Source organism: Scomber scombrus, chromosome 11 (assembly GCF_963691925.1).
Source record: "Scomber scombrus chromosome 11, fScoSco1.1, whole genome shotgun sequence".
Classification (NCBI taxonomy): Eukaryota; Metazoa; Chordata; class Actinopteri; order Scombriformes; family Scombridae; genus Scomber; species Scomber scombrus.
The window spans coordinates 4,993,171-5,019,206 of record NC_084980.1 but is presented as its reverse complement, the minus strand read 5'-3'; the positions used below and the strand labels follow the sequence as shown (position 1 = coordinate 5,019,206).

Here is a 26,036-nt window from a genome sequence, read left to right as displayed (position 1 = left end):
GATATTTTAGAGATGTTTGAGATATGCATCTTGTGTAGCGCTTTCAAGGGTAACTTCCATTTCTCTTGATATTAGATGCAATCTTAATGCAAGGCAGAGTGATAAGTTGTGAGGAACAAGGCTGTTTTAAGACGACCAGGCTGCTTCATTTGCCAAATAACGTGATTTAGCTGGTGAATGGCTTTGCCACGGGCCATATCCATCTTCCTATGCTAATTATCCGATCTCGAACACTCAGTCCGTTAAATTAACTATTTTTATTATCCTCGCTCATTCTTTCCTATTCTTTTCTTTCTCTCGCCCTTTGTCTTTCTTCTTCGCGTCCTTCCTCGTTCTTGCCCTTGGTTTTTAAGCATTTCCATCTCTCCCACATATTTGCCCTATATTTGACTCCTTTTCTTTTTACTCCACTCTTGTCACGGGTGGCGTGCATTTGGCCGCAGGGGAAGGACCCAAAAGCATCTATAGAGGCAGGCAGGGACAGTTCAGTGAGCTTATTGTCAAAAGAGAAGATACAAAAAGCTCACAGTGTGGGTGGCAAGTCCAAAGATTGTTAAATCCACAGAGTTGCAAGGATGAGATATGGAAAAGTCCAGGGAAGCAGGTGCAAATATGTTATAGGTCCAGGTAACCAATAACAAAAGCTCAAAAGAAACTGACAAAGATCTAGGAAGTAAGTGGCTGACAAAGGAATGAATTTTAGATGAAGAGTAGGCTTTTTTTGGCCAGGTAACTGCAGGACTGATGAGAGGTGGGAACAGGTGGGTAGATGGGGAAAGGTGGTAATGTCCAAAGGCATCTGTTGGATAGCTTGAGGATGGCAGGTCTGGGGAGTTAGAGGAAAGTACATGGTCTGGGAGAAGTGAGAAGGGGGCTGGAGACAGAGACAGAGAGCTATGCAGAGGGCTGGGAATGAGAGCGTGGCTGCACAAGACTGAGGAGCAGATTGTGCCAACTCTTCCCCTCTCCGCCCTGCTCTTTTTCCTTCCTCAATTAGCAGCCCTACACCGGGGTATCTTACACAATATGTCAAGAAGGGTATTATTTATTTATCATATTTCACACGACAAGTATTTCAGCAGCACTAATGTCCAGGTCAGATATTTGCTACACTTAATATTTCATTGACATTGATGGTAGAAATGTCAGGCACATCTCTTCAGCAGATTACTTACTAGTAAGAGTAATTTTATTTAGTCTATTCTTGCAAGGAAATGATTCAATGTAGATCCTATTGACGCACAAATATTAAATGTAAGTATTCATAGTGAAAGGGTGTGAGAGTGCTTTGAGATGTATAGAAGTGCAACTGTTTTGTCCAACCAACGGACATGTAAAATTTCTAGTCGACTGTTAAGGAGTCGGGCTCCTCTTTGTCTTTAGAATAGTTTTATTACTCCTTGATCTTTGCCATTCTGCATCTTGAGGTGTATGTATTGTGATATTAGACCTTTCATTGAAAAGAATAGCATCTAGCACAGATAGGGATGAAGTAGGAGGAAATCAACTGTCAATTGTAGTTGTTATATCAATGTCAGAAATGGTTTAAACAAATATAGATCCAATTAATTTGTAAACAGAGAAGAAGAAATTGCCTACACAGCTGTCAGTGTAACAAAAGGTAAAAATGTGAAGCAGCCATCAAACATGTCATGTCTTTGTCTCCTAATTATGTGTATTTAACTACATACAATAACATTACACCCCCATTCTCATCTCTTCAAAAAGATTGCAAAATTATTTTATTGTAAATATTACATCAACATTAATACCCAGCCATCATGTCCATGTGGGCCCCACTTAAGTTAAATGCAGGCTACGTACTGAGTGTGCATTGGGCTTGAACTGGGCAAATTTTGTTACTGACATGATGTCAGTAACATTGGCCCCACATGTGAAGCCCACATGGGCTGACTGTATGAGCCCCATAAGGAATGTAAGTGGGCTAAGCGGGCATGGGCATAAACAGGGCAAATTGTACAGGCCCCATATTGTTTCAAAAACATGGGCCCCACATGTGAAGCCCATGTGGGCTGGCTAAATTGGCCCCATTTGAGGTCCATTCTGATCCCACTTAGACCCCATTTGTGCAAACATATGGGGCCTACATGGGTCTCACCCAGTTTGGGATCAACACACCTCAGAGTGGATTATCATAACTACACCATGGACACTTACTACAAGAAAAACATTTAAGTTGTGTTCATATCATCATCCATGGTGTGTTTTGTAGTCAATTTGCCCTATGGCTAGGGCCATGTTGATTTGCGACTTGAAGCAGATATATGGTTGCTATGGTTACTTGCATTTTAATTTGTGCACTGATACTGGACGCAATTTACCACCAAATAAGTATTCTCTGTGGCCGTGACATGAACACAATGTAAATTCTATGCTATATTGTAAATGTATAAGCATGTTAAATGTGTTTGTAATGATCCTTTTATTTGAATATAACAAGACTTTTGATGAGACTGTGTTGTCCCACCCCTGCTGCCTCTCCCTAGGCCTGCCCTTGCATATCATAATTTACAGCATAACCTGAATTATAGCCACCCATATTCAAACAGAATGTAACATAGAATCTTACAGCACACCACATCATATTATATCACTGACTCCCACTATGATTCACTTTCTATCGTGTGTGTGTGTGTGTGTGTGTGTGTGTGTGTGTGTGTGTGTGTGTGTGTGTGTGTGTGTGTGTGTGTGTGTGTGTGTGTGTGTGTGTGTGTGTGTGTGTGTGTGTCCTGTTGGCACCTATTAAACATGATACAGCTAAAGGCAACATTCTCTGCAGACTAGACGAGGCACACTGAGAGCTGAGAACCATAATGGCAGTATAGATCATATACGGAGGACCAAGGTTTTGTTAAAGTAAGGGTAAATGAATGGCAGGATTAGCCTCCAGCTTCAAGCATTTTTGTCTAAAGGAGTCAGTATTTATTAATGCTTGACTGAGTGGCATAGTGGTGAAAAGGCTGCTTGTTTAAAGACATTTATCAATACATACTGTTTCTAAATAAAGAATATGCTTTTGATATGGTGACAATCTCTCTGATACTTAGCACAAGATTTATCTTCAAATCCCACAATTACAAAAAAATTATTAAAAAAACTACAAGACATACAACAACTGAGATGAGAAGGGAAGAATATTTAAAGACTATAAAATAAAGCTAAAAATAACAGAGAGGCAGGATTTAGACACTGCACAAGTTAGGCGCAAAAATGCACATGGTGGCCATTTCATAATTTATTTTAATTTAGATCTTTGTTTGTGCAAATGTAAGAAAATATTCTGAGATATATATTTAACAGCTCCAAGCAACACAGTGGAAAAATATTTATAAATTCTTGGACACTATTTGCTGTCATTAAGAGCATGTTTTGACTGAAATACCTTAGTGGATGTTGGATTTTTAATTGTTCTAAAAATGGAAACGTCACTGAATAAAGATCATTTTTAGTTTCACCCTAACATGCTTTTAGTCAAAAATAGGAAAATAGTCCCCTTAATACTTTACATTCCACTACTTATTTTCTTTTTTTTTTTCTTCTTCTTTCTTTATCATTACTTATATATCTTCTTCCTCACACAGATGCATTAACTTACTTACCCCAGTCGAACACATGACACATACCGCCTCACAGACTCACCACAATGAATCTTTCACTTGATGAACTTGACTAGTTACTTCCCACACCTTCACTGGAGCTATACTGTGTCAGTGTTATGAATTGTTTTGATAGTCTCTCTTAATCTCTTGACGTTCTGCGCCTGTCGACTCTTTTAAAATGAAAGTACAATTAGAGTCATCTCGAATCATTATCTTTCTGTAACCTCACGTTGACGTTTGTGAGTTTGTGAATATGAATATGAAATCCCATAAGAGAAAATGAAAATCGTTACACTAGTGTTATCAATCTTTGAAATGAAACTTTAAGAATATATTTTATTTAGTTAAAGCCTAGATAAAGTACATTTTGTTGCTAATACAGCATTCCCCGATATGAATGCATGCAGTCAAGTTACTTCCGATTTGAAATGTTCTGTTCTATTTTGGTTGTTTTTTTAATGACCAGGAACAGAAGTCCACACTTGGTTGATGTAGAATAATAATCCAATATCAGTAATGTAGGAATGTATGCTTGTACAATTTGTAGTGTAGGTTCATATTGCATAGATGTGGAATTGTTTGCCTTCTTTTTCTTTCTTCTCTTTCTTTTTTACATCAGAATGAAGTCCCTCTGGTATGGCAGTCGATTTAATGTGAAGTTGGTGTTGGCAGAGTTATAGGCTTTGTCAGCCAATCTTTGAGCCAAGATTATATGTGACTATGAGTGAGTGATTGCACTGTATGTTTGTATGCTAATAGGGCGACTTACAGTGGAAGGTCTGTAGAACTGATGAGTGGGATGGATGGGGCCCAATGGCAATTAAACTGGTCAACTCACTCTTTTGTTATTGCTTTGAGTCTTTCCATTGTGATATGTTTGGATAGTAGGTGAAGCCGCTGGGATGCTTAGAGCTTGTTTCTATTTTTTCCAATCGAGTAGAACTGTTGTCTTGGCAATTGTGAAATCAAAGTTGGCTGCTCATTGCTGAGTGGTAGTTCAACTGACTACCCAAGAGACATAAGGCTTAAGAGACTGGAGTGCTGCAACTCAGAATGGAGGATAATTTACAAGTAACAGTTGTTCCGATTGTTTGAATGGGTGGGCAGAGCAGGGTGGCATGGTAGTAGTTGTCTGTGGCGTTTAGTGTGCAGTGCCTGAAGTGTTCTTGTGAGGCAAGGCACTCAGGAGCGTGCAAAAATGTCACATCCTTTTACATTTTTGCAGAAAATCTGGCCTGGGTAATTCAAATAGAAATCAGTCCACAGGCTTTTACACGCAACCAAGAAAGTCGGGGAAGGTCTCATTTTTTAAGTTACATTAATACCTGTTCATACATCAGCATTTATAAAAAGATTATATATGTAAATTGCTTCAGACTACTGTACCTTTGTTTGAGTGCTTCATGTGGTATTCGTGACCCATCTGAAAATAAATGTTCCAGATTTGTGATATTTATTCAATTTGTCAAATATTATTGCTTTCTTTTTAAGTTAAAAGTCTGAATTTGTCTTATTAGGGTTATTTTTTCTTTTTGGTTAAGTTCCACCCAGCTTTCAGCATCATTGCAATAAATGGGTTTTTTAATCAATTGTGTTTTTAACTGACACATGGTAGCTCTGATATTGGTCATTCCTGGAGTTGATGCTATTTGATATCCATCCATGGGTGTTGTTATTGTTTGTTAATTTGAAGCTATTTTGATATGTTAAGATTATTTGCAAGGTAGTAGAATCTGAAATGTGGGCAGCTAGACCTCCAATGTATTTGGGTTTCTGTAATGTTGATAATCTGATTCTTGTTTCCAACAGAATTTATTAATGATAGAGTCTAGGATGTTAAACCAGTGTGATGAATTTGGACTGGAGTCACTGAAAATAATTCCATTCAAAAACATGTATTTCTGGTAGTATGGCCATTTTTAGTGTTGCTGTCCTCTCAGTCAGAGAAATGGGTAAGTTGTTCCAGCAGATAAGCTCTTCCTCAATGTCTTAGCAATAGAGTAACATTTAGGAGTAATAGATCCAACAGGTTATTGTAGGTATCTACCAAGATATCTGATATTACCTTTCATTGTTGTCATTGTTGTTATGATTACCCTAATGAAGGCCATAAGCCAAAATGCATTGGTACCATACTACAAGTGGTTCTGGAGCTTTGACTTTCTACAGACTTGTTTCCTTCCCTGTACACCTTGGAAGGAAGTGAAGTTGTGCCACAAAACTCCACCCTGTTGCTATAGCCTTCCCCAAACAGTGACAGAATTTTAGATTCAGACCAGTTTACAGAGTAGTATGACATTTTTTTGGAAAATTGGAGATACGATTTGAGACCTCTGTAAGGGATGTTGCTGGTGGTTAGATATTTTTTTAAAGTCATCTGCATATAAGCTCATTTTTGTGGTGGAAGTGTTTCGTTTGTATGCCTGTAATGTTATTTATTTGATTAATGGGTGCTGCAAGAAGTTTGATGAAGAATGCAAAAAGTAATGGAGAGAGTAAACATCCTTGTATTGTGCCTCCTTGAAGTATAAAACACTGGGATGTGTGATTATTGGTAATAACAGATGCAGAAGGTGCATTAGAATGTTTCGATCCACTGAATGAAGAGGTATTTGCAATTTACTTTATCAAAAGCTTTTTCAGCATCAAATAATGTAATAATGGTGTCTCAGTGGTTTCTTTAGAATGTGTTGATTAGATTGAATAGATGGCGCATATTGGAAGATGAATGTCTGTCCTCTATGAAAGTTGTTTGGTCTGTTGGTTTGTGCTTTACTTATTACTTTGAGATTGCAGTTGATAAGGCTTATTGGTCTGTAGCTAAAGGTGGGTGTTGGGTCTTTGTTGGGTTGGGGTGGCAAGAAATTCACCTTTTTCGACACTGTTTAAAAAGTTCAGTGTTGATCTTTGAATGAGAAATTAGGATTTTGGGTGTATCATTTATTTTCAAGCTGAAACTTAATTTTCTATATTTCATGTTAGATTTGTTTTTGTTCTTGTTGTATTCCTTGTTCTTTTTTCTTCTCGTGAGTAAAATATGAGATTATATTTCCTCTGACAACTGCTTTTGCTGTTTCCCAGATGGTATTGTTTCTGGAGAGTCTGACACAACCATCTGGGTCTATAACTGTATTTCCTTTTGGTATGGAACTTTTTTATTTATTAGACTAACAATACCTCTTTTTTTAGAATTAGATTATGCAGGAAATATATGGTTTGTTCATTTAGTTCTGAGTTTTAGATATTCTGATACCATGAAATTGGTTTCTTGCAGAAGGCAGATGCTGGGGTTTACTGAAGTGAGATGATTAAGAACTTTGGTAAACTAATAAACTTGTGTGCTGACATTTCGAGTTACTTTAAGGTTTATATTTCCTGTGGGATGAACCTACACATCACAAAATTGACACTGATTGGTGCAGTATCTATTGTGATAATCATTGGCCTTACTATTGTGTAATGGATTGGGTCAGTCTCCATGTAAAAAACAAACAGAAGGGGAAAAAAACAAACATCCACAACAACAAACAGGCTCATCAACATACTATAAGTACATCAACACATGAAGGTAGAATGAGACAGAGACAAAGGAGGTGAGAAGACTAGATATTGGGTAAGATAGTGGTTAAGGTTAAACAATGTTCACATTGTCCATGTAGTGACATTTTTTTTATATATTGATTATTGTTAGTCTTTATTGATCAGAAGAACCAGGGTGTGGTGGTAGAGTTATCCTTCTTCGTTTTCTCTTCTGTTCTTTTGGTATGGTATAGTATTTTCCGCCGTTATATTTCTCTGGGGAACTGGTCATTGATTCCAAATGTTGTTTCTTTCAGTTCACATTCCTTGCTCTTTCTGTTGGAAATGTTCAAATGTAGTTATTATGGGACATGGTTTGTTTTACATGTTCGACTTAGTGTAATGTTGTGAAATGTTATAATGAGTTTCAGACTAGTGTGCATGGTTTCTGGATTGTCAGTTGTGCTTTCAGGGATTACAGATAAAAAGAGATTGTCACACATGTTTTCTTTTTTTTTGATTGTATCCCTCTGAGAGGCTAGTATTCCCACAGAGTGTTTGAGTTCAGTATTGTTGCTCTGGAGGTAATGTATTTTCTGGTGAGTGAATTCTCAAGTCTTAATCTCCTGGTGGAGCATGCCAAGAACATTACGTTTTTTATTAACAGACTCAAGCACACTGACGTGTATGTTGGTGGTGTTCAGGTTGTCAGTGGATGAGTCAGTTTTATACCTTTTAGTCATGTTGCTGGGCTGATCTGCTGATATAACATGTTAATTACTGAAAGGAACAACATTTGGAATCAATGACCAGTTCCCAAGAGAAATATATTTATGGTGGAAAATACTATATTCAATCCTGGTTCTTTCTTCCTTGGCCATTGCACACTGGCTATAGTAATGATCGATGAATTCCTCATTCACTCTGAAAATGCATTGTCTAGTCCTGTCAGTGTTTGAAAAAAGTTATAAATCTTTTAGTTGGAGTTTAGCAGAAGTGTGGACTCAGATCTAGCAGCCAGACGTCGCCATGTTGATTCTTAAATTTCACTGTTGTGGTGTTGGATCTCACAGCATCACATGATCTCACCTACAACTTAATTTTTTTAGGTTCTTGAGTGCATTTTATCATTTTATCAAATAAGAGAATGTAATACATATCAGACTTGTATCTTTTCCATGCAGAACAACAATAAAATGTGGTCAAGCCTTCACCGATATGCTTCAACTTCCTTTTGTGGCAATTACTTCACTATACTTCAAAGTTCAAATCCTTTTCACCCAGCTGCACTTGATGTCTCTCTCACAGTTCTCTCTCTCTCCTCCCTCTCTCCTCTTTTCCATGAGACAGCCGGTACACTGTGTGGCTGCAGGTGTCGGAGTGAAGCAAAAGATGTCAGTAGCTTTCTCTCATGTCACAGGGCTCTGCCACATCCATCCCTCTGCCTGCCATTGTACATTCTCCCTGCCACAAGCTGTGGACTTGACTGCTAGAAATGGGAACAAACAGATTTCCTGTGAAACCTTAAACAAATGTAACATTTTTTTACAGATGCCCTACAACTCAATAACAAACACAGTGTGGTTTGCAAGTACAAAACATACCTATCAAACAAATACACAATATTTTTGTAATAAATTATGCTTCAGAAAAAGAAAGCATGTCTTACAAGTACAGAAAATATATCCTAAGAAGACAAAAAAAAAACATGATCACATGACTTTTGGCAAACCACGAACCACACAGTTTATTGAAGAATCATAGGGCATTTGTAAAACTTTTTTTTGTTTTGGCAGGAAATAAGCTCCATAAATGTCTGCCTCATTCATGACTAATTATTAAAAGAAGTATATATATATATGTATATGTTTATATATGCTGTGTATATATATATATATATATTTAACAGATCTGTCCTGCCTTTGTTTCCTAGGTAACTGAAACAAGGACGGGCCCTCTCGGCTGCAGTAACTACGACAGCTTGGATTCAGTTAGCTCGGTGTTGGTGCACAGCCCAGAAAATAAGATCCACCTAAAGGGTAAGGTTGGATAACACACACACACACACACACACACACACACACACACACACACACACACACACACACACACACACACACACATACACATACATTCATTCTCGCATAAACATCCATCTTCAATTCACACACGCACACACACACACAGTCACGGCCCTAAAGAAAAGGTCCAGTGAAGGGACACACACTCGAACACACACACCGCCACCAACCATCCACCAACCTGCCAAGCCCCTCACCTCCTGTGTGTAGTAGTTGGCTGGGATGACCCTTTACTTTACACTGCAGTAGTTTATATGTCTGTTCTGCCTGACTGGCTCTCAGTCTCATGGGGAATCTGTTATCTCACCAGACTGTAGATGGACCGTGTCTGGCTGCACTGACCTCAACCTAACCCCTTCAACTACACCTGGAACACTCAGGGGCCAGATTTACTGTAGTTTTCTGTGCCTGTTTTTCAGGTGCAGATGTGACACATTCTGCCTCAAACATGTGGTTAGTTCCTGGATCTTGAATCTGACCGTGACTACCAATGAACTTCAAAATCACTTGAGGCTTTAACTAAATACTTCTTCCTTTTGTTAAAACTTGTAACTGAGTGTTTTGCTACATTTATCTCAATATTTACATCCATATCACCTTCACCTATTCCGCTCTGAACTACTGGACCTGCCCTCTTTTTCTCTCTCTTCAGTGGTTGCAGTGCCTCCTGTACAATTAGCGCTTCTGTGATTTGTCTTATTATATCACTTCATCTCCTTTTCATTTCTTGTGAACATGTTTATTGTTTCCTAATGTATTAATAATTAGGTCTACGCACAGCTTTTCTCAGTGGAGTTGAACAATGGCCAATGTATATAATTTATAATCAAGATCACTGCAACATCATTTATTTTCTGAGTTTTCTGGAATCTCATAGAAATCAGACTATGAATATATGCAGAATGTGACCTCAAACTTATTGAAAACTGCAGCACATATTTACAACACACCATTTTCTCAGTAAATCTGGGATAAGAACAGCTCAAGTAATAACCCAAGAGCTAGGGTTCTTGTTTGATAGTAGGATTGTGATGGGGTATGCAGGTAGAAAGGAGCCTTTTTCACATCCAAAAAAGGACGTCTGGGTCATTTTTTTCTGCAGTTTGGTATAGAAACAGCCCGCCTGGTTCATCTTTGTCACAACTTTTTAGTATAGTCACTGCTGCCTATATTGCCACTGGTCTTTCTGCCGACACATACCGCCGCACCACACTACTGTGAATTTACAGATCACACTATATCATGCTCACATGTTCCTTATGAATAAACATAGTCATATTTAGCCTCATGCAAATCACCTTGTTCTAGCTTTAAGTCTACACAAACAAGAAAAATAATACTTAAAGAATTATGAGTGTACTGTATCACTTTAGAAGTTAATAACTCTCTACTGCTACCGCTGGTTATGATTTACTGTTATTGAAGCTCAAATGATATTCAAAACTTCCCTCCAGACTTTGGGCACATAAGCACATACTGTAACAGAAGCAGCTTGTGGGCAAACTGCTTAATGGACAAAAAGATTAAAAGAGCATAAAGGAAAAGAAGGGAATATCAAAATACCATTATGCTTCCTGTCCGCCCGGCCTTGCCCTTTCTTTTAAGAGCTATCAAACGAGGAATAATCACTAGTGCTGATCTTTAACCTCATCCAAGAAAGTGACAAAGCTGAACTTTCTAGTCATTTAAGTTTGTCCTTGAGACTGTTCCTAATTCCAAGTCTAGGGTACATGCCTCAAGGATTTCAATGAACCACTGCTCCACAGTGGGCATTTTAGAATTCTCCTAAAATGAAGTATAATTTGCTTTTCTATGACCAAAGGCAATTGTGTTGTTGGAATGCAGTCAGTGTTCTCTGTGCTTCTAAATTAGTATTATCAGCATAGAATCTGACTGCGATATGGTATCCTTGTATTGGACTAGACATTATGAGACAATTATAGAACTTGTATGAATGTATTTTAGACTGTTGTTAGATACATTTCATATCTTCAATTATTAAAAAACCCAGAATATAACCCCATGATAACTTGGGCCCAATGAAGGGTGAATTAAAGCATATGAGAACACTTTCCATAACAAGTATATGTGACCAAATAAGTAAGAGAATAAAAATGTCAACAGCAGGTCAAATGATGAATATATATGACATGTGTTACTTATTGTGAATCTACAGTAGCTATCTCCCAATTCTGCAGTTCCCCACATCTCTAAAGTCTTTCAGCTCATTTTCTTTGTTTTATAGCCCATAAGAACTCATGGCTCTCATCAAGCTCATTATCAGCAGCAGCAATTAGTCAAAAATCTCTTATAAACCCCATGTGCTTTACTTGCCGAGCACCAAACAGCAGACAAATCTAGCTACTAGGTATTGAACATAGAGGAGCATTTACCCACTAAAGGGACAGGTTTTTCTCTCAGGACTTGTAAGAGATCAAAAAAGAGCTAAAGAGAAAGTTATTTTTTGGCTTGCATTCATCAGAAGGCTAATGTTGCTCCACGTCTACTGCTCTGTCTATCTGTGTTGGAATATGGGAAGTCGTCTTATACCCAAGGTCGCCATATATTTTAACCAATATGGTATTTAGGGACCAATTATTTTATAACATTTGAGGTTCAAATGATTTTGTTACCATGGTTAGGCTACTGCAACGGTTTGAATGGGGCTGCTAATTTGTGTGGTAAGGGGAAAAAATCAATACAAGCACAAATCCAGGCATTTTTCATGTTAAATAACCAGCAGGAGATACCAGTTTGTTCATGTAGAGTCCCATCGCTTTTATTAATAAGCTGATTAAGAAAATGGGTTTTAAAGGCCTGCAATGTTTCACAGGGAGTTACAACAATCAATATTGTTATTTTAGTTCTAGAATGAACTTAGACATCTCATTCATCAGGTCCAGGTCCTATGGAGGTTATGTACATCAGTTGTAAGTTAACTGCATCTTTCCTGTATTGGCTGGAAACTATTGGATTCCATAAATGCACTACACAAATCCCATATATATTCCTTAGAGATAAAGTGTTGTCAATAGTGGAAAGAGTTCCCCTTTATCCAGATAGTAGTGGTTATCAGATAGTGGTGTCAGGAAGAAAATCTCCTAGCTGCAGACTTAATTTCCCTTTCTATTACTTAATGTTGTAATGTATGATGTTGATTTTATTTTTTATTAATGAAACTCGAGAAAGTCCAACCACAAAAATTGCATCTAACTCCAACCAATTAGCCCGATGGGTTCCATTCAACCACAATTTCAGAACTCCGAAGCTGACAGCCGAGTTGACAGAAACTGGGTCTTGCAAGTTGTTTTCCGAGGTTTGCAGCTCTAAATGGTCAGTGTTTCGTCTTTTAAAGAGCAAATATGGTAGAAACACGTGGATGCAGGTGAAATAGGTATTTGTGTGGGAGGATATTTCAAAATAGAGAACCAATTACTGGACATGCCATGGGTAGAGTTTTCCTGGATTGATCGTCAGCCTCCTCGCAGTGAGTGCTTTTCAGTAATTTCTACATGTGAACCTCTCCATTGCAACAGGATGAACCACTCTAACTACACAGCCTCTCTTTATTTGAGTCTCTGCCCTGCTGATAAATCATAAAAGAAAAATAGCATTAGGTTTATACAACAGAATGTTATATCATGCAGTAGTGATAGAGTAGAAACTCAAAAGCTATGTGCTGTACATTTTCTTGGCAAGACATATTTTATATTCCCCTAGTAGTCCAACATACCACTGTTCTTACTTTTTCTGATCTCTGACTCTGATTGCCTGTGTTGTTGTGTACTGTACCTTAGAGGCTTTTTCTGGGTGTTTTTGCGTATATGTACACATATACACACACACACGTGCTTTTAAAAAAAAAAGAAAACCACTGCTTTGCCAACAGCGACTACCCCTCTCTCATCATTAATGGCTGACAAAAATAGCCTGACTTTACCCATTCGTTAGAGTGATGCTTTGAAGTGGAGTTGCAAAATCATTATTTTCATTGAATGTTTTCTTTTTTTGCAAGCCTTTTTGCCTTTAAAATTAAACCTCTTTGGTTATTAGTTGCACAGCTCCATTGTGTATACGAATGGAGTATGGGTGGGTGGTGTACTTGAGCCTGAGTGCAGCATCAACACATCAAGAGTCCAGACCTATCCAAAAACCAATGCATAAATTTGGTTACAAAGGTTTTGGTTACTAATTGCCACTGTCCACTCACAACCAAAACCAAGTGATCCTACTCTCACCACAGTGTCCCATTTGAGCAAATACAAGAACCCACTGTGGTTTGTCACAACTTCATATTCAGCATCATATTTTTTTTTGGCCATTTTCTCTTTACGTAATAGCTTACTTGCTAATGAGTTTGTGAGATCTGAGAAGGAGGCAACAGTGCTTAAAAGAAATTTGACAGAACACCCCCCCTAGTTACAGAAATACATTTGGAAGAAAAACATAAGGCAAACAGTGCAGTCATATTACAGACAGTCCTTTGTGAAAATCCATTACAGCTTACAGATTGCCTTCCTGGTTCTACTTTGACCTGTGGTACTTACTGTTGTTGAAACTGACATTGCAGGTCAATGTTCACACTGGGCTTTACCTCCAAATAATGTGGTTTAGAGAATGTGGCTAAACTATTTGACCATCCATGTTGCTTGCCTTGACATACTTTGTCTGAATTCTCCAATTTGCTCATTGAATAAGTTGAAAATGTATGTCTGTAGTACTTAACTAGCTCCCTAACTAGCAGAATACATGATAAATACTAACAGAAAAATAACCAGATACATTTAGTGACACCTGAACAGCATTATTGTAAGATTCAGACATTAAATTAATATAAAAAGTTTCAAGATCTGCGTGAGTCACATCAATAGCTGTATTTTGACATTTCAAAATAACGTTAGCAATGTACATGAAGGTTAGTTTGTGAATGAGCTCTATGTGTGCACATCTCTGCTATTTATAGACACGCAATTTGAGGCTTTAGTGCTCTCTGCAGTTTTCATTATGGATAAATCAGTGTGCTGAAATGTGGAGAAAAGCCTTCGCTTACAGACACAAATCAGACTCAAAACAAGGGCAAATTGCATTAAGCTCCAGAACTTTATGGGTGTTTTTCTGCCATTATACAATTAGTGAAAAATATTTCGTGGATAGGCCTATTAAATCGAGAAGATTGCTGGTGAAAACGCTGTACAATTCACTGTGCTATTAGTGGACGCAATCCATTCTTTGTGTATTGGGCCCTAAGTCTTGTTCCACTCATGGCTAGAAAGAACAAAACCCACTTTTTAGGTCCACCACACCTTGGACTGCTTCCTGTTCTGGCAGGTACACAACTGCCACTTTAGTTCTCCTCTTACACCTAAAAGATCTTTCAGGGGTCCAGCACACTGGTGCCACAAAACAGTGGCATTCAGTTTATTTGTAGGCATGAATCTATCCCCAAAGGACATTTGCAACAACCACTGCTATTTAGATAACTTGGCTGTAACCTTGTCCACTACACACTCCCTGTTGGTAAACTCTTTTTCCATATTTGTCTGCAGAGCTCTTAGCATTTTCAAGACACCAATCCTCTCATGCTGCCACTAGCTTTAAAACAACATAGTCCTTGTATATCCTATTGACTCATTATGACCAGAATGTCCTCCGTTTATGGTAGCTATGAAACCAAATCACAAAAACCCTTGAAAACTAAGCTCTGGTGAATTCAGTTACCTTGAGGAAGGTTGACTGGTCTTTTCAGTTGATCTCCACTTTGGGCAACACAAAAGCCCACAAATATAACAGCCTATCCAAGCAAATAAAACCCTTTCCACCTTCACAAACTCCTACAATTAAACAAATACAATACGTGTAGCACACATGGTCATAGTCTTTATGAGCAACAACCACCACACCAAAACATCCAGCTTCCATTCTTTCCCCATCTGTTCAAGATCCTGGCAACAGAAATATGCTGTAAGTATCTAACATACAGTATGTCCCTAGAAAGGCTTGCCCGATGTATCATACAGTCAAACTCTCTCAGTGCATTACCCTAAAAGGATTTTATAATGAAAGCAATAAATTGAATCTGCAGTCCGCACATTTGTAGTCAAAAATGACACCATTGCCTGCTGACAGCTGCTCGGTGGCCTTCTCAGTGGGACTCCAGTAAAACCTCGAACAGATTCTCCCTCGAAGCACCCCCGAACATGGCTTTAGAACTCTGATGGAATTTCATCAATAGCGGGAGCAGGCCTAGGGACACACACACTGTACGACACTCGTGAATTCCTGCAGGGTGAGAGGTCTGTCAAGTGCCTCCCTCTGCTTCGGCCTAGGTCTGGGCAGTCACTTAAACAAATTCTCAGCACACCACCTGTCACTGTCAGCCTAGCATATAATGCTGCGTGAAATATCGTTTGCCAAATTCCTAATCTGTACCTCCTTTTATGACATCATAGCCCTAAATAGCAGTATCAAATATAAATGCTGTTTAAAGAGACGGAGAGATATAGAGAGGTAGAGGGAGATGAGAGAGAGTCCATGTGCCAAATGAAACTTCATCCTTGTGGCTATGGAGGCTTTTTGCGCTTTTAACTGAAATGCCTATACAATCTAACTTTCTCAGCACAAAGCAGCCCTTATATATTGCCACCTTACTGCCAGTGCATTTGCATACATCCACCATGTTGCTGAATCTATGTGACGGAACACAAAACTATCACAAGTGAACACAAAACGACCCAGAAGCGCAGCTGAGGAAAAAAATGTGCGTCCCATTCTTTGCGATAAGTCTGCAGAAAATTCAAGTGACAGTCAGATGGAAATGTCACAAGTAAGAAATGGAAAAGATAGGCAGGCATAAAGAAAGGCATAAAGAGGGGCAGTGCAAGGGTGTATGATACAGCAGCATCAGTGCCAGCCCATGTACTGTGCTGTATATTAAAGCTGGGTCGCTGCCAAAGCCTGGGGCTCTGAGAGTGAGAGCGCAGTCCAAGGGTACCAATAACATCTTTACAGCCAAGAGTGCATTCCACTGTAGTGGACAAGGCACGCACCAAAGCAAAGGCTTACAGAGAACACACTTGGACATCAAAACACACACACACACACACACACACACACACACACACACACACACACACACACACACACACACACACAGTTGGACAGGCACTGATAACAGAGGGGTGGTGATCACGGGGGAAGGCTTAAGAGCTTCAAATTGCCCAAAATGAAAAGTGTTGTCTCTGCTGGAGATTGAGAGATTGAAATAGAGGGAACCATGTGTTTGCTATTTCTGGTCTACTCTGGGAATCTAAATGTGTGGCTAGATGGAAGCAAAGCCTCATGGGTAATGACCCTAAAAGTGTGATTTTTTTCCCCCTGAAATACTTGATGGGAAATACTTGACTCTCTGTCTGTATGTAATTAAACGTGGTAGCAGTTGCAGTATGTAGGAGGGATGACTGATTGATTCATTGAGTGATTAAATGATTGTCTTAATATTCCCTCCACAAAGAAGTACGTAATTAATAAAATGACACCAATATTAGATGAATTATGATCCGACTTCAACTGGGCAATAAATCTAAATGGGATACAAAGAAAGGTGCCAACTTGGAGGTGTAATAATGAGAGAAATTAAACTGATTTAGATAGTTTTTGGCGTTACCCTACTTAAAATTAGACTGTTGTTTGTTTTTGAGGCTTATGAGCATTAGCCTAAAGGTGCCCTGAGGGGTTTTCATGTAAACAAGCAAAAGTTAGATATGCTTATAGTATTTCTCACCAATACACATTGCGTATATCCTTGAGGGCTAACAAAGTGCATTTGTAAAGACAAATTGTCCTATATTTTAAAATCCTGCAATATTTACACGCTACTAGCTTATACTCCTCTTGTTGTTTGACCCTCAGCTATACTTGTTACGTTACTGCAATTGCAATAAAAGCTTTTGAGTTATAATGTAATCTGTACATACACAAAATAAGAAGCTTGGACTTTAAAGAGGGGCTATTTCTGTCACATGGACATGCTCATGCTAATGCTAGCAACACAAGATACAAACAAAACTGGGACCCTTTCATCAAAACATTGTTCCACAGTGGCGCTAGTGGTCAGACACTCCACATGGTACCTTTTGCAGCGTTCCATTACCTCAGAAGTTGAAAGTCTAAGTTGGGAATGACGTCACAACCAAGTTTGAAGCGTTAGTTTAGAAGTCAGAAAAACAGTTCTAGCCACTGATAGCAACACCAGTTGATAAAAATTCAATTTGCTGTACAGATAGAAGTTGGACAGTGTTGTGCGTACGACTGGTTTAATGAGACACAAATTAGACCAAACTGCTAATAAACAGGATATTACTACAACTTTTAAACTATTGATGCATGGGGCAGAAATTTGGGATTTTGAGGGCGGGGCTGGTGAGATGTGTCTGATTTACTGAGTCGGAAATCCAACTTCAGGGGGCGTTCCAGTTGAAATTTCCGACGCACTATGTTTGACAAATAATCATTTACTAATCCAACTACACTATTTACACAAAAAGTTTTTAAAGTAATATTACCTGTCATAGTTGTCAAGTAAACCTGCTGATTTCACTTTCAACATAATATTTTAAATTAATCTGGAAAATTAAATGTCAGGATACAATAGAAATATTCAGGCTGATGAAACTCCTAAAAATGTAACTGAATTCATTTAAAATGACATATTGGAAAATGTGAAAACAAGTCTGGCAAGGCTTTAAGTTTCTGAAAACTTCATACATGAAATACACTTTCAGCCAGTGATGAGCACACATGATTGCTTGGTTGGTGAAAAGGATTTCCTTTTAGCTTCCATTCAAATTTACAAGGATATGACTCCCTTTCAACTCGTCTCGTCTTTCAGAGCTTATGTGTATGTCATGTTGAAGGCCTCTTTCAAGCAAAATAAGTCTGCCATATCATTCCCACCTAAGTGACATTCATCAAGGCTTAATTGCATCGTTAAGGCCTTGTGTGCTTTTAAATGTAATGAAATGCCAAACGAGGGTTAACATTCATCCTAGACACATTATATGACATACTGAAATGTGCCTTTTCATTCATTGTGGATAAGCAGAATGTGAGTTGAATGATGAACAGGATGGGCACTTTGCTGAATACTAATGTGCTGCTGCAATTATGACATGTGTGTCAAAGGTGAAAAGCAGCAAGGTGGGAGGAGAAGGAGATACGGACAAGTGTTCACCCTGCCTGTCAGCCATGCTGAATAAATTGGGCACAATTTCCCTCTCCCCTTTTATTATATCCTGTAAATGAATCAATTAAGTTTTTTAGGATACACAAAACGGATTTGATCTATTTTACAATTTCTTTATTCTAGCCTGATTGCACAATTACTACCAGCAATTAGGGCTGCAATACTATTCTCAAATATTCAGGCAGGTGAAAGGTTGAAACTCATTTTGGAGGATCCAAAAATGAGCAGCAGAATCTTTCATTTGTGAATTTGTTGATCCTTGTACCACAGTAATGTAGACTGAAGGGAAAAGTCTGTGCAAATCTTGTACTAGTTTTAATTGTGTAAAGAGGTATTCTATCATCATGGAGGGAGTATTGATGGAAGATAATAGTGTTTAGACTCTAGTTCGAGTTAAGTTACACCTCAATAAAAGATCCGGGGTTATGATGTTTTATTTCTGAAGGCCAAATCCACATACAAATCATGTACTTTTGTAAGTTGAGGGGTGACTGTATATCCATGCCTTACTATACAAGCAGCTATAAAATAGACAACACTGACTATGCAGTCACAGTTAAAGATGGTAAGTCAAGTAAAGTTCATCCAGTCAGAAGCTACAAAACATTTTCAAATTTGTGACACATGAAACAGAATGTTTTACTTTAGATTCAAACCATCCTTTCTGGTAAATTACATTACATAACCATCATATTTAAAGGAACAGAATCACCACTGAAATGCAAACTGCACTGTGCTTTACAACTTAACCAACTCACTCACCACCAATGGTCAAAAAGCAACCATACTTGGAGACTAAGCTGGACATCATCTTGTGCTCAGCTACAGTAAAAAATGAAACAATGACATAAAATATAACATATATATGGGCCAAATAATATTACTAACTTTTGTAAAAAAAAAAAAAAAAAAAGTCATTTTAAGTTAAAGAAACATGCTCTTACTGGTCACATAAAACAGATAATCTTCAGTGATGAGGTATTTTTGCTATAAATGTTAAGTGAAAAGCAGTCAATCATAGTGTCATTGTCCATTACCCATTGCTTCCACCCCTTGCTTGTATTAATGGAACAGTTTAATCCCTTTTAAGACACCTCAGCTGCACCTAAGGTTCAAGACTGAAACATAGTTCTTACAACTTATACGATTTCTTGCAAGACTCAGGGTACAGCCACATTTTCTGACATGCTTTCAGTCATCAATAGCCATGTTAAATTTGCTCGTAACTTGTAGGCAAAGGTGCACAGAGAAAGAAAAGCTCAATCAAGGATAGAGCAAGTGCACCAAAAAGAGAAGAAATGATATAGCTCTTAGCACGACTAATTTGGAAACTACTACTACTACTGCTATAGCAAAACAGGAGCAAAGTCCTTATTAATCCAGACCTGTCTTCAAGGAAGACTTTCCAAATGTGACAGAGTGATCGTAACTTAAAGGTTGAAAGAAAAAAAAAGAAGTACAAAGACGCATCAACAAATAGCGAGCTGGAAGAGACACAGAGGACGTGGGATAGTGAATGGAGATGAGAGGAGTGTTATTTAGCTGTTTCCCAAACTCAACAAACCCCTGCCAGATTTGCAACTGGTACACACACACACACACACACACACACACACACACACAGACACAGACAGAAACCTCAAAGCACCTGCCAAAGCATGGAAGAGGAAAAATGTGACTAATTACATCTCTTTCCAAGCCATTGAAAGAGTAAATACCAAAGAAGAGACATGCATATTCATAACAGGGCACAGCAGGATTGACTTGGCTGTTGAAAATCATCCAGAATTGGACTGTGAAGTCAAGAGGGAGGAAGCTTTTTGCCACGACAAATTGATGATTATTAGACAGACAGACAGACAGACAGGGAGATCGACATGGATCAACAGACGTATTCAGAGAAGCAGCATGAGCACCACATGGCAGCCTTGTGAAAGCCTGCTCAGTGGTTTCCAACAGATGACGGTGCACTTTTAAGATTGCGCAGCGGGTTTTGATTTAGTTTAATAGGCTGTACAGTCATGAAACCTTTGCATCGCAATTAGAACACCGCTGTATTTTTTAAATTTTGATTTAAATAATGAAAGCAGTGAAACTTTGACTGTAAGTTTAAGGCCATGAAGAAGGACTGCGTTACCTGCAGCTTGAGCATTTATTTAAATCGGACGAGACAATTGAATGAAGCAAAAAGAATTGTTCATTATACAGATGATATTAATGATGAAGTGTTGTCAAAAGTCTTTGGCGCTTAGACTCTACAGGGAGATCTTGAATCGAGGGACATCGAACCTGAGCGGCAGCAAGATAAATCTCCCCATGGAGTCTACAAACAGGTTGCAGTGGCTGATGAGTACTGTTGGGACTGATGAGGTTTATGAAGTGAAGCACCAATGAATCTGTAAAGACTGGCTGGTGATGGAGAGGTTGTAGGGCGTGCACAGAATGGCACTATGAAAGCACTACAGTAGAGAGGGAGAAAACATATTTCAAAACACAGATGCAACATGAATGAAAGTGTGCCACCGTGCTATCGGTCGGATGTGACCAGCTGATGTGGACAGCTTAATTGACGCCCAGGGGAATGACAGAAATTATGAGTGAGAATGTTTAACCTCCTGACACCTGTTAAACAGTAAAATAACAACTATTTGTTTCCTTACATTTACACTTTCCCTTTGCACGAACAATAATAATCTTTACAGTTGGAAAGAAGTTGAAAAGTCTGTACATGTATATTCATTCTTGAAAAATTTGTATTAGCACTTATCTAAGAAAAATGGGGCAGCTGTGGCTCAGGAGGTAGAGATAGTTGTCCACTAATCAGAAGATCGGCGGTTTGATTCCTGGCTCCTCCAGTCCACATGTCGATGTGTCCTTAGGCAAGATACTTAACCCCAAATTGCTCCCGATTGCTGTGCCAGCTATGTATGAATGTGTGTGTGAATGTTAGTACCCTCTGATGAGCAGGTTGGCACCCTGTGTGGTAGCCCATGCCATGTGTGTGTGAATTGGTGTGTAGTGTAAAAGCGCTTTGAGTGGTTGAAAGACCAGAAAAGCGCTATATAAGTGCAGTCCATTTACCATTTACCATTTGTCGCTTAAGCCCCCACTAACAACCAATCTGGCGCTTGTCTGACTGGCATTATAACTGTGAACAGGGTCAATTGACAATTGAAGTAATGTAGGTAGCAGCAAGATCTGGACACAAGTGGTCATCTCAAGACGCATATTGAGACCAGATACAGGTGTGAACAGCAATTTGTCTCTGCTGTCCACTTGTGATTGGATCGGCTGAGACGCATGTTAATGCCAGGTGAAAACAGGGCTGTATTCTGTTTTTATGCAGACAATCAATGGCAGCACAGGTGGAAAACCAAGCCCCAACATTCCTCTGTACAATTTAACACAAACCGCTGAGCACTTTTGGAGGTTTTTAAACTCAAAATACAAGACCTGAATATGCTGTTTTTGAGAGTTTATTATTAGTTGTGAATATTTGCGACAAACAGCCATTGTACCAATTGAACAGATGTAGCTGTGCACTATACACACTGAACATCTGTGTGTGCCTGTGTATGTTTTGCTGGAACAGCATTGAAAAACAAAAGAAATCCAGTTTATGCTATTAGTTTTCTTCTATCCTCTCTCCAATTTCCTCTCATCTCTCAGGGCACATGAATCAGAATCATTACAGTGGGAGGATAAGTGCAGATTTTTCACTCCAGTTGAAACATTAAAAAAGCATATCAGTAATCTCAAAGTCTAAAATTCACTCAGCTATTAGTCCAAGCACACCTCGAAACACCTGATATAGCACAACTTTCTAAGTGCACGTCGCTTTGGAAGAAAAAAGTAATTAAAAAAACAGCACATCCTTCTGGAACAGACATACAGAGCCGAAAAAAACAATACACTGTCTTATATTTCTTCCGGCAGATTAAATATGCATTGATCATGAAAATAAATCCTGCCTCAAAATCCATCATCTACATATTATTGCATTAGGTATGCTTTTAAAGAAAGAAAATGAAAAAAAAAGAAAAACAGTATCTCTCCCTATTGTTGGAAAAAAAAGAAAGCTCCAGCAATCCTTTAATGCTCTGATAATGATTGGGGCGTCTCCATTACACAGCAGGAAGAAGAAAAAATGAAACCTGCAGATAGGAAACAGCCTGTACATGACAAGTTGGAACAGCAGGTTGTTTATGGTGGCTGTAGACTAGATGACAGTTTCTACTGATAGCTCCCAAAACTACTAAAATATGCCCCTGGGCAGGTTTCTGAACTTACTGTATATACACATTTTCGGTCCTGCTGCAGGAGCTGCCACTGACTATGATACAAGCGGAGCTGCTTCAGAGAAAACAAGCTATTTTCTTGTCCCTGTGATGATTCCCCCACACATATAAGTCGTTGAAGTCGCTTCACCAATTCACCGCAGAGCAGAGAGCTGTTTGAAACACAGTTAAGTGACTGCTCTTTTCAGGCAAGAGCCACACACTATAGACCCAGCAAGCTGATGAGCTGTTGTCTTTGCACGTTTCTTTTCTATTGGCCTCAGCCATGATGAGACATGTGATTAGGGTCACTGTCTCTGTGTCACGATGGCTGTGCTGCAGAGGAGCATTTTAATATTGTGTTTTCTGATGTATAAATTGGAGCTTGAATTATAGCTGCCAGACTCTGAATACATGGCATAATTGAAATTCATGTTTTACATTAAAAAATGTAGGTCCAGTTTAAGAAGTATTCAACTTACCTCTTGAACTGGACCTATTGCAATTTGTGATAAGGTGCAAACAGCAGTGATTCCAAGCTGTTAAAGCTACAATGATTGATGCTTTTAAGGCAATAAACCCTTCTAAACACCCTGATGTGTTAATGTTTAAAGTGGTATAAGGACAAATGCTATTTTAAGAATGTTTTTCCTTCATTTTATGTGGAAAGACCAGATATGTAATGTCACATATTTTATCTTTTTTTTTTCTACCATCCTTGCTGAAACAGAATGTAAAATCACATGGAACCAGCTTGTGAGAAGACCACATTATTCTGAAAACGAATAAATAACCCACCATGTGTTTTCTATTTTTTACAGGCTTGCAAGATGTCCTCCCAGAGTTCCTGCGTGGGCGTTTTGTGGAGGCAGCCCTCAGCTATGTGGCATGCAACTCGGAGGGCGAGTTGCTCTGCCGCAACAACGACTGCTGGTGCCGGTGCTCTCCACGCTTCCCAGAATGCAACTGTCCCTCCGCTGACATCAAGGTCATGGAGGAGAACTTGGAGAAGAGCAAAGAGGCCTGGAGCAGCTTCAACCAAGAATTCACAGAATCAGGTAAGAGCTGGAACAGCTGGAATGTGGAGATGATGTTGAGGTTTTGTATACAGTGGTGGCAGAGGGCCAATGATGTTTCAACATTATAATTATACATGATGTTATATAATTATAACTTGTGGGTTGGTGTGACTATTCAAAAACCTGCTACTTATGCGATATTAGACTTAAATTGAGGGTTTTGCTTAGGTTTAAGGTCTGGTGTCTGTGTCTGTTCAGTACAGTGGAATGACTATTTAAGACACAATGAAAAACGTGTGTAGACAACTTTAAATCCCCTTCCACCTGAAAAGGGCAACTATGGCTCAGCAGGTAGTCCACTTATCAGAAAGTTGGTGGTTCGATCCCCAACTCCTCCTGTCCACATATCGAAGTGTCATTGGGAAAGGTACTGAACCCCAAATTGTTCCCAATGGTTGCGCCAGAATCCTGCATGGTAGCTTTCCACCACTGGTGAGGTTGTGTGTGTGTGTGTGTGTGTGTGTGAATGATGGCTGTTTTGATGCTCACCATGAATCTGAGTTTAAGGTTGTGTACCTACGATCTGTTAAGAGGCAGACTTTTGGTTTGTCTGAGCTCATCCAGGGAATCGAGGGAATCGGCTGTGTCCGCTGGGTCCACAGCGGCCCGATTGTTCTGTTAAGGGGCGGACTTAGGGACCCAAGCGTAGGACACACGTTGGAGACAGAGGAGGTTTCAAGAGTTTTATTGCAAACAATGAAGTGAAGTGGCCAGGGGAATGAGTAGTGGAAGGGGAGCATCCATGACACAAGCATGATTTATGCCATCACAAAGAGTTTAAAAACCAATTGTGGTCCAATATGCAACTAACTTGATGTGGAAACTTGAAGTCTTCAATTCACATTCACTTAGAATGGACTTTTCAGTGAAGTAGGAGATATTACTCTTATCTCTTGAAACATGTGGAGAGGATATTTAAGGTGTAATACACCGAATAATGAGGCTTTATTAAAGCCACTATGTAAGGAACCATCTTTCAAATGATTGTAATGGGGTCCTATGTGTTGCTTTCAACCTTGCTGGTATTAACATGGGATGGCCCAAAGTAAGAAATACCCAAATCCACAAAAGGTTCAGCGTGTCTCGTGTGAATGAGCTGTAAGAGTCTTGAGCAGCTTGAACCCAAATTAATTCCATTGATATACTGGGTGAAAACACTAAACTATTTCATCAGAGAAGTTTGATGATGAATCAAGTTGCAAGTTGGGAGTACTCATAAAATATTTGAAACAGCAACAAAATGAAATCCAGACATTATCAGTAATCCAAACCAAAGCAAAGAAACCTGGAGAAATTTCAGCTGTCCATCAGAACAAATGAGCTGAAAAATTGTTCATAAAATCCTGACACTTGACAGCCTTAGTCGAAGCCCAACTACACAAAAAAACAAAAATGTCTCCATTCCTTTGAATCAACTCATAAATAAGTTGTTTGAGGTGTCGTTTCAAGGCTTTAACTCCATATTACGTGATGCTCAGTTGATAAAATAACATTATTATTACATGACAGTGTTTTTCATTAGAGCTCAGTGTTGAGACAGGCTGAAGATGTACTGACTCTGCTACAGTAAATAAAAGAGATGAGCTCTGGGCAGCTGAACAAGGACTGTGTTGCGTAAGACCGTTTGGTTCCAGCTCCAGATGTAGCAGGTGGGACGGTGATAATTTATAGCTTCAAGCCGGATGGCGTTTATTCCCAATAACACTATGTTTACACAGCATGTAACTGTGAAGAGCTGCTTTAACGATGATCGTAATCGCTGATGATATTTGCTGACAAGCGGAGGGCAGTCATCGATAATATGAGATAACCGACCTAAATTACAGCACAGTTGTCGCTTCTTCATCAAGACACATTATATGACAGACTTATATATGAGCTTCTGGCTGTATATTACGTGTTTTATGTTGTTTCTGTTGTTTTATGGGGGTAAAGACAGAAGGGCATCAACATTTTCAAGTGACAGTGAAAGTCTGAGGGACATGGTCTTATAAATCCATCAACCGGCTGATTACTGGCTTTATTTTTATTGCTTTGTCAAGTAATCTCTAAATGAACTAGCACTTTAAAACAACCCCAAATCTTTACAACACATTGTTGACATGTACCGTTTTAGTGTTGTTTACAACTTTTAAAGTAAGACCATGTAACCTTTGCCGAACAATGGCCACAAACTACGATTATGGTAAAGAGTCATAAAATCAGCAAAGTGAGTCAGT

At 38.9% G+C, this 26,036-nt stretch overlaps 1 protein-coding gene across 1 annotated transcript in view; it reads left to right on the top strand.

Annotated features, from left to right (window-relative positions):
- brinp2 (bone morphogenetic protein/retinoic acid inducible neural-specific 2) overlaps nucleotides 1–26,036 on the top strand; it is a 142,241-nt gene that overhangs the window by 62,391 nt on the left and 53,814 nt on the right. The window contains exons 4-5 of the mRNA XM_062428738.1: nucleotides 9,073–9,178; nucleotides 23,560–23,796. Of these exons, the coding sequence (XP_062284722.1) occupies nucleotides 9,073–9,178; nucleotides 23,560–23,796 (343 nt within the window). The remainder of the gene's footprint in view (nucleotides 1–9,072; nucleotides 9,179–23,559; nucleotides 23,797–26,036) is intronic.